The 13,795-nt window shown below is 37.8% G+C and overlaps 1 protein-coding gene across 2 annotated transcripts; it reads right to left on the reverse strand.

Moving 5' to 3' along the window:
• Positions 1 to 450: 450 nt before the first annotated feature.
• On the reverse strand, positions 451 to 11,157 carry LOC110791515 (arginine--tRNA ligase, chloroplastic/mitochondrial). 2 transcript variants are annotated; one of them, XM_021996264.2, is made up of 18 exons: positions 10,948 to 11,157; positions 10,659 to 10,729; positions 10,437 to 10,570; positions 10,264 to 10,339; positions 10,081 to 10,182; positions 9,779 to 9,994; positions 7,743 to 7,823; positions 5,973 to 6,056; positions 5,373 to 5,477; positions 5,047 to 5,225; positions 4,771 to 4,855; positions 4,402 to 4,582; positions 4,151 to 4,220; positions 3,791 to 3,860; positions 1,326 to 1,415; positions 1,073 to 1,141; positions 839 to 937; positions 451 to 703 (listed from the first exon to the last, which is right to left on the reverse strand). In XM_021996264.2, the coding sequence occupies exons 1-18, from the start codon at positions 11,054 to 11,056 to the stop codon at positions 593 to 595; spliced, it is 1,932 nt and encodes a 643-aa protein (XP_021851956.1). In that variant the 5' UTR covers positions 11,057 to 11,157; the 3' UTR covers positions 451 to 592. The 2 variants fall into 2 exon arrangements, with proteins under 2 accessions (XP_021851956.1, XP_021851957.1); XM_021996265.2 differs by having other exon boundaries at positions 10,659 to 10,733; positions 10,948 to 11,089.
• Between the last annotated feature and the right edge of the window lie 2,638 nt (positions 11,158 to 13,795).

Consider the following 13,795-nt stretch of genomic DNA (forward strand, 5'->3'; position numbering starts at 1 on the left):
TTGAAATTAATTTATTTGTGAAATATCATCTTAACCTCTACTTTTAGGTTCAATTTTGAAACTATAGAGGATTCTAAATTCCATGCACAATTAGGCCCTAGATACAATACAGTGATTTGTTACATATTTCCCAAAAAATGCCCGTTAATGACCGCCTTAATTGTGGTTTTGAACCTAACCCTGTCCCGCCCCAACCCGCCCAATAACCAAGCCTGGTACGGAGTATTAGATAATCAAGAATTTTATAGAACTTAAACTCCTTGGCATTAGAACCGACAAGGCTACAACCTAACCAACACCAACAGATGAACCTAAGAGCAAAAGGCTTCCCATGGACCAAAAAAGACACTATAAAGAATTATCGTAACCATGCGGCTGAGTAGCCGACAAGCACAAGAACTGCAGAAAGCATGCTTGTGGAGATTATAACCCATAGAACACTAACACAACTAGAAGCGGAACACTAGAACTGCAATGAACAAAGTAATACAAAGGAGGACCAAAATGATACTAATAAACTCAAGAACGAATTCCAAGAATGTTAATATTGTTAATGCCCACTAAAAATACTGCAACAATTGCAATTCACTTGTCATATTTGGTAGACCGGGGTAATACCAAGAAGCTTAAAACATGTTCTCATCACCACAGCAGTTGCTTCACACAACAACAGTCGGCTTGTTTCTTCCGGTGAGCCAACCACCTGTATAGTTCACAGGTAAGATCAGTAAATTTCCCAAACATAGATTCTAAAAACAGAAATAAGTTGGAAAAATTGATTAAGAGAAAATTGATTGAGAGGGGAAAAATTGATTTGAGAGAAATGTTAATTCCATACCTGACAGTTGGAGTAGAACTTTGTGAAAAATTCCGACAAGTTATACAGGTACTCACACAGCACATTCGGCAACAGATTGCTACAAGCTTCTTCAACAATCTGACCAAAATTTTAGAACATCAGCCAAACACTTAGGTCAACATAACTTCAAGAATCTAAATTTGTGCAAGTGTCGATATGAGCAATCTGAAATCTGAACACAGCCTGCAATTTTGGGATTCAACAAAGTCTTACCTCTGAAAAATGAAGCAAATGAAGACCTAAAGCACGTTCATCTGAGTGATCCAAAACTACTTCTCCAATCTGTATCAATTCAGTTGATTAGCCAGACAGGGGTCATGTGGACGGTGGACGAATCCTCCCCCCAAACAAACATTAACCCAACAAAACAACATTTCTCCCAGGTACAAATACTTTTGTCAACTAGTATAATTGCAAAGTTTTGTTATGGTTTTTATCCATCAATAAAAAAGGAAATATAACTCACCTTCTTCAACTCCTCAATGTCTTTACCAGACTTCCGAATAATTGAACAAATTCGAGCATGGGCATAGAGTAAATATACCGCTGTATTTCCCTACCAAAAAATTGCATGAAATTGACGTCAGTTTTTATCTGAGGCAAGGGATAAGCTTCAACAACATTAAATCAATGCCTCTAATGAGGCTCCCACTCGTGGCAGGGTAAGCCCGTAAGAGGGGCAATGTATAGCTGTACCATGCCTACATGATAAATTGATAACGGGAGGGTAGTTTCCAATAGACTCAAATCCGGAATACAGACCTGTTCCACTTTGCAATGACAAAGAACTTCAGTTCTTTACCATCCACGTAAAAATAACTGCATCTTTTGGTTCCATTGAAAACGGATTGTAGCCCATTATAAGCAAGAGCGTAAAGGAGGGGAAATGCAGATATCAAAACAATTCCACTTTCTCTTGCATCATCCCCTTTATAATACTCAGTTGGAAGAGTATGAACATGAAATAAAAGGTAATAAGACGGCCTAAAACTTTTGAGTGAGACCAAACAGAAGTGGGCAATTCATCACCTTAATATCAACAGAAATCAGCTAACTGGAGACTGGTTGGTTAGAGATAAAAAAATTTAAAAAAAAACAAAAACACACAGCTTCCATCAAGTGTGTGGACCTCCGCTCCACCCTAATAGTGTGATAAAACAAAGAGAAATATGCTTCACCCAAAGAAAAAAATGAACTGTAACTTGATTCCAAGTAGCTTATCCTGAAATAATGTCTTTAAGGCTGTAACAATTGGTGGTAATTGAAATGAATAGTGTAACTGTGTAACCCATGGTAATGCTATTTCAGCTCCAAACTAAGGAGGTGTTTGGTAAAGGCGTTCAGGAAAGGGAAAAAGAATGAGGGCAAATTCCCTTTGTTGTTGTTTGTGTTGTCATTTTAATCGTTCCCTTTATCCCATTCATTCCCCCAAATTCCTCGACATTGATTCCTCACACCCTCAGGGGATTTCCATTCCCTTTCCCTAAAGCCACCAACACATGACCACACACCATCACCACCATTACCAACATTGATCCACCACCGTCACCTTCACCGACACCGGCGTCCTAACACCACCCTAACTTACCAAAGCACCACGAAACACTACTCAGTACTCACCACCCACAAAACCCCACCCCAACCACCGAAAATCCCACCCTGGCCACTGAAACCCCAAACCAACCACTGAAATTGCCATCACAGCCACCAAGACTAAACCAAGACACCGAGCATCCCACCCCACCCATGTAACCCTACCCTCACCCCAGCTACCAGTAAACCCACCTTCATCCCCACCTTCACTCGCGAAACCCCAATCCAACCCACCCGAAAACCTACCTTAGCCCCTGAAAATCAACCACAACTACCAAGAATTTTCTAAATGATCAAGATCTAAGAGAGAAAAGGTGTTTTTTTAAGAGAAGAGGAAAACAGAGAGGGTAAGGGCGGCGGCAGCATAGGAGGGTAAGGGCGGCGGCAGCATAGGAGGGTAAGGGCGGCAGCGGAAGAGAGGGACAGCAGTGAACCAGGGGCAGCAGTGAAGGAAGTCATGGGAGGGTAGTGGTGATGCTGTGAGAGGGAAGGGAAATGGGGGTGGTTGTACATTGTGATTTTTTTTTTATTTCTAGAAGAAACAACCTAGTAAATCTAAGGGTTTAGCTTTCCACTCTCCTTCTTTGTATGTTCTGGCTGATGATTTAATTGCATCAATTACAATCAACTATCATTTCCCACAAATTTTCTTCTATTTCCTTATTTCTATTTTTCTGTTTATCCATTCTTTTACATATTTACAATACAAATCCATTCCCATTACCTCCATTTACTATTGCCTACCAATAGGCTGTTGGTGTCTTTTACCAAATCTAATTGGAACTGAATCCTTTCCGGTAAAAGAAGGGGAGGGGGAGATGGAAATACAAATTTGTCTTCTTCTCCAATTTCTCCTTGCTGATTTTTACGCTATCACAAAAGAAGACAACATATATGGGGATGTACATACCTATGTGTTTAAGCGAAACAAAAAGGTGGAAATAGCTAATAATTTTGAACAGAAGTTCTCAAATAAATGATGATCACAAGGTCCTAAGACTTTTAATGCCAAACTATACAGCAATGAACCTGACTTCTGGTATATGTGCAAAATCTTTAACAAACTTAAGCAAGTGACTCATTACTTACGTCTATAATAGTGAACTTAAATGTCTTTATCTCCTCGTTATAATTATACAATAGTAACAAAAACTATATTACTTTTAAGGCATTGTATAGAATTGAAGAAGGGTAGATATTTAACAAGAATGGTTGTCCTCAAAAGAAATAAGATAACCGACACAGAGACAGCATAAACCCTTTCCCAAAGAAGCCACACAAATCCAAGATTCCCCAAAAGAACCAAAAAGAAAGAAAAAAAAAGAAAGCAATAGGTACCTTATCATTAAGCATCTGATCGAAGTTAAAGGTATAGTTAGTGAGTCTATTGTTTTTCAAGTCAGCATACCTGCAAAAGACGTTCAAAAGGAAAATTTTCATTCACAATAACCATGATTATGATGATAACTGTCATAACAAAAAAATTCCTAAACCAACATAACATCTAACCAAAACATGTAGCTATTTTGGTTAGCTTGATTGTAAGGAAAAGGCATTGGACTTACATGATGTTCAGTAAAACCAACCACCCATTTTACCATGTATATTTACAGCTTCAGCATAAGGGAAAAGGACACTTGCACAATTTCCCCAAAGGTAAGGGATGTAACTAAAATAACCAGGAAAAATAGAACTTACTTGACCGCACCATAACCAACAGCTTCAGCAGTTTGCAACAATTGCTCCTCAGACCACTCGGTAGCTTTACCTGGTAAAAACATAGCCTTGATGTAAACCTTGGACTAAACTGCCGAGGCTTTCGTCAGAAAAAAGCACAAAGCAATATGCTCAAATGCATAAGACTGCCTGAGCATTCGAGGAACAACCCAGATAAGGTGAATGTTGGAATATATCAACCAAAGAAAAATCTATCAATCACTTCGTGGTACCTCGTTCAATAAGAGCATCTTTGCTCCGACTTTTTGCCTCATCTAGTAAATCAACCAAACGAACCACTTCTGAGCTTCGAGTTCTGAAACGCTTTCCGTCTTCTCCTAGAACAAGACCAAAGCCAACATGATTGACTTTGGGGTATTTATCACTTGGAAGCCAGCCTGCGAGTTTTGCAGCCTGCGAAGAGTAGTTTGAACAAGCAAAGCAAAAAAATTATCATTTGCAGTCGTTAAAAAATATACCGACTGCAGTGACCAGTTAACACACAATGGTGGCACTTACAGTCATCAAAGATAAGCTTCAGGAAAGAGTGAAAGCCACAAGATAAAGTTAAACAAAAAAGTTGGTACAGAAAAGATACATACATGGAAAAACATTTCAAAATGCTCACGCTGACCAACATCTGTAACATAGATTATCCATTCAGCCTTTTCTTCATTGAGGCGGTACCTGCAAATGAAATTGTTGGAGGTATTAGAAAGTCATTTCAATACTAGTTATAAATGGGCCATTGAAGCTAGTGAGACTTTCCACGTCGCATTTTCCAAACAAGGATGGTAAAGAAAATGGGTTGTATGCTTAAGAGAGAAAACAACTAAAAGACTGCAATCAGACCTAGTGAAATTACAATAAACACTCACCAAAGAGCTGTCAAATCAGTGGAAGCATAATTGAAACCTCCATCACTCTTCACAACTATAAGAGGTATTTGTTTCCCTTCAATAAATATAACCTGAGCACCCTCACTTGGTTCAATCAAATTTTTGCTTCTTAAAATGTCCAAAACCTTGGGGATATATGGATTATAGAAGCTTTCTCCCTGACATGTGCAAGAAAACAGGAAAATTAATGACACGTGGACAGACTCTTAGATCAACCACTAAAGCCAAAGAGATATGCCAAAAAAAAACACCATGCACATAAACACCTATGATATAATATCTAACTTCAAACCAGTAAAAAGTACCTTTTCCTCTAACTGAACTCCAAGGCGTACATAGACCTTCTGAAACTCCCTGCGACTAATTTCACAAATTTTTGACCATGCTTCACGATATTTGGAATCTCCACCCTGTGTAGAAGTAAAATCCATTTAAAAAAAGCTACCCCTTTGTTTCAGGGAAATCGCAATACTGGCTTGGGCACGTAGTGTAGGGAGACTTAGGTGTGGGCCATTGATTGTGTTTTTATAATGTAAAAAGCAATGTTGTGGGGTGATCTTATAATGTAAATGTAGAGCGGTATTTTTACATTCCATGGGAGAGGGAGGTTTCTTTTAATACTTTGTATTACTTAAACACAACTTCGCAAAAAGCAGAGGCGCGTGGAAGGGGAAAAGAGAAACAACTAATTATCGGTGGAACCCTGCCAATTGGGATCTTGAAATCATTCGAAAATATGATGAATATGAAAAATGTTGTAAATCTTGGGATTATTCTGAAACAGAGAGAGTAAGAAACAATCTAGCTCGTCTCTTTATTGAAAAAAGTAAAATAAAGACAGCCAAGTTCCACAAAGAGATGAAGAATACATATACCCCACCTAATATCAGAGATTAATTGCATACCTGAAGGCTCACCACCGCTTTTTGTGCCCTTTGCTTGAACTCAGCATCATCATCAAATCTCTTCTTTGATTGCTTGTAGAACCCCTATAAATGCGTCATCCAGACTGTCAGGTCAGAACAACAATACTCCTAATACTTCATCAGACAAGTACAGCATCACTTATTACATTGGAGACAGAAGGACAAAGGTAAGGAGAGGATGATACAAACATACAACCGCACTTTTCAAACCCAAATCTATGAGTATTGACTGATCTTTGAATGTCTACCTTATCCCCCCCCCCCCCCCCCCCTCTCGCTCTCTATGAAGGATAATGGAGAGAGCAGGATAAGGGTGAGAAATGAGAGAAACAAATCACTGGATCTTTTGGATGGATTAGAATAGCAGCTCAATTAAATCAGCAACACTAACAGCCATCTCTTTTTTTTTGGATGGACACTGTCACCAACACTAACAGCCATCTTTCTTTCTCCCTCGCTGCCACCCGGACGGAAAAAAAAAGGAATGAAATAAATTATATAGCTGCTTGATTCAATAGCCACCTGTTCTGATTCTATTACTCTATTAGTCACCAGCAAGAAGAGTTGAGGTGGAAGTAATCTTACTTTTCTCCAACACCACCTTTGCCATTCCACCTCTAACGCTCTAATACCTTCCCAGGAAACCCTTGCGGAGTTGTGGCCTCTGTCGTAAAGGTTAGGTCTTGTTCTCTTCACCTAGTCTAGTGTGATTTATCTGCCTTTTGGTCCGGTTTGATTGTTTCTTGTGAGTGCTTTTTCTTTTTTCTGGTCTGTAATGGTCTGATTTTTTCTAGCCTGGTCTAATAAGCAATAAGAATAAGGTGAATAGAACAGAGCCTTAAACGGGAAAAATTAATCTTACTGATCCCCAACACCTAGCCTTCACCAATCCAATACCTGTTTTACTCTAATACCTTCCCTTTAAACCCTTGCAACCTTTGAAGGCTATCAAAAGGGTTGAAAAGTCCCACCAAGAGTCCAACACCATTCATCAGCCTGTCTCTCTCACTTCATTATGTAAAGCAACTGTGACCCAAATTGACAAGGTAACAATTACAGTACAAATCACACAACTGCGTCGAAATGTGATACATTTAATAAAACCCCGTGTTTTTCGGGGTAAAAGGACAACTGGATTAACACGGAGAAAGGGTTTTCTAATTTGTGATGAATGTTTGCAGATCTACGGGAAAAACCAAAAGGATTCAGGCATAGTCATCATGACAAGTTAAATTTCCTGATCCAGCGGTACCATCAACAATCACAATTCACCAAAGACTACATGTGGTTGTCTTCATAGCATTATTTAGGAGAGGATTTTTTTCGGAAAAATAAACCTGAACTAATTGAAGCTAAGAAAATCTAAGCTGTCAGTCTGTCACCCTAAAAGCCCCTTTCAACATACATCCTCTCTGTATATAATTCTATATACTAAAGCTTTTCGCTTCTTCGAATGAAAAATTGGCTCCACTGCTCAAAAATCTAATCGACATCATAACCATACAAAGAAAGCTGCTCCACTTGAACTGTGTATGAAACCAATTATAACTAATCTATAAATTAAATTCAGCCAAAAGACAACCTATGCATAAATGTTGAAGCTCAATAATTCATTTCAAGCATAAAGGAAGGCAATAGCAATAGGCAATAGCAAAAGACAGTTTGGCATGACATTTACAGGTCCGCTGGATTAATTGAATAAGTAGTTAGGTACATATACACACACCAAATACTCCACATATGATATACCTCGAGATCTTTGATTGGAAGTTCAGTTTCATTCTCCCATTGTGGAAATTGTTCAAACAAGAATTCAATCAGCATACCAAACTGCAAAAAATATTGCAAGATTAAACATAGACAATCGATATATAATGGAGTTCTCATTATTTAAGTAGCAGGTCGTTAGCAGGATTTTCATGAATTTCTTAAATCTGTTCATGTCATTTGTGGCATAACTACATTAGCATCAAATTTCTTAACTCTTTAGACCATATGGCATACTGCCAAATCCAAAATTGTCCATTAAGTGCTAGGGCGCTATGTAAGCGACTACCAGAAGGGATAGAAATATAAAGAAAAAAACATGAAGACTTTACTACAAAAATCATAAGCAACAATTTAAGTTATATCTGCAATTAGCATTGGAAAGACCGTGAAGCTCCTCATGCACCCACGCCCCTTGGAATCAGCAGTCAGCACTGCTTGAAGACCTTTGTTTTAGTTAAGGAAGATGTTTGCAGCAAAAATCCATCAATATTCCCATAACTTAAAAGAAGCTTGAGGGATTGAATTATCTTTGCAATGCAACAATGTTTGAAATCCCCCGTGAAGTTTGCAATGCACCAATGTTTCCTTGGACTCAACACTGATTACAGACCTTAGTTACAGTGAGTTATCTTTCAAGTTTCAATTGTCTGGGTACACAAATAAGCCTCTTTTGTAGGTAATTTCCCTTAGCTTGGTTAAAAACTTTACATGCACGAAAAGAAGACATGTAGCCGACAGACTAGTTATTCCACAAAAATATGGGGAAAATGACGAAATTCAAACAATGAAACAAGGTCATGCATAAAATATGACTAATACGAATAGTTATGATGATAAAAATAAAAGAAGCTGAAATTGCCAATTTTGTCCCATGGATAAGTTAGTTTAGCTCATCATCTACAATATTGTCAAACATTAGAATCCAAATCTTTCAATAAAACTCGTATCTTTTGTTGATTTGAAGTAAATGAAAAATAATAAATAAAAAAAAAAAAAAACTTTTAGGGGTAGGACAGTCAGTTAATCAAGCTGAAGGCAGAAAAGAAGGTTCAGGTGATGGAATGGCCTAAAACGGCAACAAGCAGGGGAGGAGGAGTTGAACACACGGATGGAGGCCATGATGATTGGTAAACCAAAATCCACTAAATCTTTTATAAATCTTCTCTTCTCTAATCCATAAGATAAGATAGATTTTCTTTAGCTGTTTGTCTTCCTTTCTTGACTCCATTATACAAGTACTATCTTACTCTAATGATAATCCAAAATATTAAAAATATTACAGTTAAATAATCACAAACTTTTCAGAAAGGCCGATCTACGATAATTTATTGTGTGGCGGCTATAAGAGGAAGGTTATCCACATTTGTTCTGTTCGTAAAGTTACCCTTATTGATTTTATTAGTTTCCTTTATTGTAGTTATAAGTTCCCTTAGCTCAAATGGTTGAGCAACATATATTGTACAGATGTGAGTTCAAGCCCTACAAGCCTACTACCTATATTACACTTGCGTATTGGTGTATTATAATTGTTGGTGTTGTATTGGTCATAGCTATAACTTGTAACAAGCATATCACTCTTGATTATGGTTACTTTATTGTTTATTGTTGGGTTACTTTTTAATTGGTTAGGGTCACATTTATCATTGAGTAAGGTAACTTTAGTCCTTGAATAAGGTCACTTATATTTTCGATCGGGATCACTTTTATGTTTGGTCTGGGTCACTTTTTACCTTGAACGAGTTGTATTTTTCATTTTTTTATGCGCTAGGTTGGATGTACAATAAAATACTGTAGATCGGAGGCACACAAAATTTTTTGTTAAATAATTTGTTAGTGATATCAACCAACGACAAAACGGTGGCAACATGGGAAATTTGACACAACGTTGGAATTTCTTTTATCCTTATCCATAATCCTTGCAGTAAACATAAACATTTGACTTATTGGACATTGAATGAATAAATGAAGATTTAGAGGACTTAAGAGATAATGCCAAAAAAAGTTAAAAAAATTACCTGTGTACCCCAATCACCAACATGGTTTCTACGAAGAACTTCAACACCAGAAAACTCTAGCATACGAGCCAGGGTATCTCCAATAATGGTCGACCTCAAGTGGCCCACGTGCATTTCCTTTGCAATATTGGGTGAAGAGAAGTCTACAACAGCTCTTTTAATTGGCAGCTTTGGAGCCCATGTCTCGATACCTTCTGCAAGCATATTTTGGATGCTCTGCAACCAACATCTCAAAATGTAAGCAGGTACAAATAAACATACCAAAAAAAACATACAGGAAGTACACAAAGCTACAAGATCACCTTTGCCAACCATGTCTTCGACAAGACAATATTCACGAACCCTGGTCCCGCGACAGAGCAACTCTCTACCAATTCAGATTCAGGTAGATTTTTGATAATAGCCTAAGAATAAGAAAGCTATTGGTAAAGTTCTTTGACAAATATAAAAAAACAGAACACCACACATGTACACAAAACAGGTACCTCGCCAACCGATCTGGGGTTCTTAAACTCAGCATTCTTCCCCTTAATCTTGGAAAATACACCCATAGCATTATTGCTGCACAAAGAGGATACAACTTTCTTTAGCATACAACAAAAACATTTCTTTTTCTAACAAGCATGAAACTCAACAATCATCAAACTAAGGGCTTTACCATTGATAATCACCAAAGTTTCCGGTACCAACGGTAATTATCGGCTCAACATCAACCTCACTCGGGACAGTCGCCCGAAGCGATCTCTCAAACACTTCCGCTAACTGCCGCTTCACATTTCCATTACCCCTTTCCTGTACCGTCCCCATTTCACCATTACTACGAACAATATAAAACACAACCCCACAAAAACTCACAAGGTAGAAATCACTGAAAACTTACAGCTGCCATTGTTGATAAAGCTTGTATTCTGCTAGCAATCAAAACCCTCTTACTCGCTCTCCTTAAGATACCTATCTAGAAGTTACATCAATCAAACAAAATTCACCCACTACACTACAATTAATTCCATAATAGTCTATACATTTATAACTTAGTAATCACAAAAATCCAATTTCAAATTAGTATAGTAAGGAAATGCAATTACAGAATTAATTTGGAATTATGCAGTATAATTAAATTAAACACTGAACAAATAAGAAAGAAGGGTAAAGAGAGTGAGGAAAGTTACCGGAAGATGAGAGAGAAAGAGCGGAATTATAGAGAGAAAATCGATGTAGAGAGAGAAAGTAGGAAGAAGAGGTTGCCGGCGTGGGGAATAATAGAGAGCAACTCTTCATCACCTTCTTCGTTTACTTTCTCCTTTTAACACTTTCTCTCTCTAGACTGGACTTCTCTCCTCTATCTCTCTAGGGTTTTTCGCCTTCAATTTTGCGTTTTCCTTTTTTTTTTTTGGTTGTAATTTTGTTAAAAATTTGTTGGTCCAAGACTCCAAAGAATGAAAGTGACTTCAATCTAAATAAATAAAATTCATTTGAATTAACTTTTAATATTTACCATATTGCAAAGAATCACGTATTTGTATTTACCACCTCAAAAATGTAATTTTTTATTTACAAATTTTTGTATAAGGCGGTTTTACACAAAAGACCACATTTGTGTCATATAAGTTAATAACTGAAACTAATTAGTTAAATACTGAAACCAAATAGATATGCAATACAACTAATTAGTAACGGAGTAATCACTAGAACTAGTTAGTTAAGCAATGGGGCAAATTAGTTAAGTATTGGAACCAATTAGTTAACGAATCAAAGTGGTCTTTCCGGTAAGGCGGTCTTTCACAAAAGTAGTCGTTTTCTATTTACCATCTTAAAAAATTAATTTTAAATTTACCACTTTAATTTTGTAAAACGTTTTATATTCATCACCTTTTAACGAATTTCATCAAAATTCCGTAAGTGTGGACCCTATTTACCTAACTTTAATCTAAAATTAATAAAAGAAGGGGAATTTTTATTTTTTTTAAAAAAAGTTGGTTAAGTGAGGGCCACATGAACGGAAACTTGGATGAAATCCGTTAAAAATTGGTGAATACAAACGTTTCATAAAATAAAGGTGGTAAAACATGAAATTACATTTTATAAGGTGGTAATACAAAAACCTAAAATTTAAAATGTGGTAAATATAAGAAAAAAATCCTTAATTTTCGTATAAAAATTACGATTTTTTTATGAAATGCCCCTGAGGTTTCACGAAATTCACCAAATACCCCTGCGTGTTTCAAAATACATATTATACCCCTATTTTTCCATATTGTTCATAAAATGCACTTGGACTTAACGTCCATTAGTCCTATGTTAGCAGTAGTTTACGTTTTTGCCCTTATGTGGCTTAAGTCCCCATTCATCTGCAATTTTTCTATCTCCTCCCCCTCAACCCACCCAAATTTCTCTCTCCTCCCACTGAACCAACAATACTCTTCACCGCCGTCACCACCTTCGCCCCCGCTACCGTCGCCAACCTCAGCCCAAGATTCGACTTCCTCGGTTGCACCGTCGATGGCATCGGTGACCTTGTCAACTCTCCATCTCCTCCATTTCTGGTGACCTTCTTCCAAAATCTCCTAAGACCCCCTTCTCAACTACGCTGGAATCTCCGCCCTCGCCGTTCCGACTCGCTACTAGCACTCCCTCCTCAAAACCCTAGCTTCTTCTCCCACCACAATCTCCACCACTTATGTTGTCGTCACCCGGTTGCAGAAACACAATCTCTGCTTCTCCTATGAATTGCTCCACTCCATTTTAATCCACGCTTTAGGGAAATCGGAGAAGCTCTACGAAGCATTCTTACTTTTGCAACGCCATAAATTAACCCCATTAACTTATAATTCCCTAATTGGAGATTGCGCCCAAAACGATGACCTTGAAAAGCCCTAAATTTGATGTCTAAGATGCGGCAAGATGGGCATCCTCCTGATTTTGTGAATATAGTTTGGTTGTTCAGTCAATTAAGAGGACGAATAACAAGAATCATGACGATTCGTCGGTTTTGGTGAGATTGTATGACGAGATGAGGTGTGACAGAGTTGAACTTGATGCTCATCTTTTGAATGATCTAGTTGTAGGGTTTGCAAAATCAGGGTATGTTGATAGGGTATTGTGTGTTTTAGGTGTGGTTCAGGGGAATGGGTTTAGTCCTAAAACTGCCATGTCGATTTCGGTTATTTCAAGCTTTGGGAAATTCCGGGAGGGCCGAGGTTAAGTCAATGGCCAGGTTTTCCAGGTGGTGGTGGTGGTGGTTTTCCACTATAATATCTAATTCGCCATTATTACCAATTTTCTTCAATTAGCAAAGGCATTTCTACTCGTGATAGAAACAAAATCGTAACTTACAGTAGAGAATCGAACATACTGCATAAGCCTATAAGAGTAGATGATGGATGAAGAAGTCCTTAAACTAGCTCAAGCATATACCATATGAGCAAAGACGGGGAAGCTGAAAGCTTGATAACTGTATTTTATCAGGGTTTCCCCATGTAATATGGGTAACCTGGCATTCTAACGGGCATAGAATGTGGCATTCCAAATATGTCTTTCATGGGTGGCGGTGCATAGGAATCCTGAGATGGTGGTGGTCCTTGTGGATATTGTCCTGGTGTCATTGCAGGTAGAGGTGCAGCTGCTGCTGGAGGATTAGTACGTGTAAGTAGATACCGGTGGATATGATGGCATGTGTTGTGGGTAACTGTAGCCAAGCGGTGCTTGTGCTTTCCTTGGATGTGGGTATCCACTTGCATTAGGAGGAATTGTAGGAACTGGTGTTGAGGAAAATTGACTTAATTGGAGTTGTTTTGTTCTTCATATCAGCAAACTTCATTGTAATGTATTGGCCCTATAAATAGTAAAACATATTTGATGAGTACCTTGTTATTCTTTTATCAATAAAGAATACAACATTGAATAAACTACTTTACTTCATTGCTAAGAAAATTAGAAATTTAAACTAGCGGCCCGTTAGATTCAAATTCTGCAGCTTAAAAGAAGTTTGGGTATTTGGTGCAAACAGGTTTACAAATA

The sequence above is a fragment of the Spinacia oleracea genome, chromosome 2, assembly GCF_020520425.1.
Source record: "Spinacia oleracea cultivar Varoflay chromosome 2, BTI_SOV_V1, whole genome shotgun sequence".
Taxonomy (NCBI): Eukaryota; Viridiplantae; Streptophyta; class Magnoliopsida; order Caryophyllales; family Amaranthaceae; genus Spinacia; species Spinacia oleracea.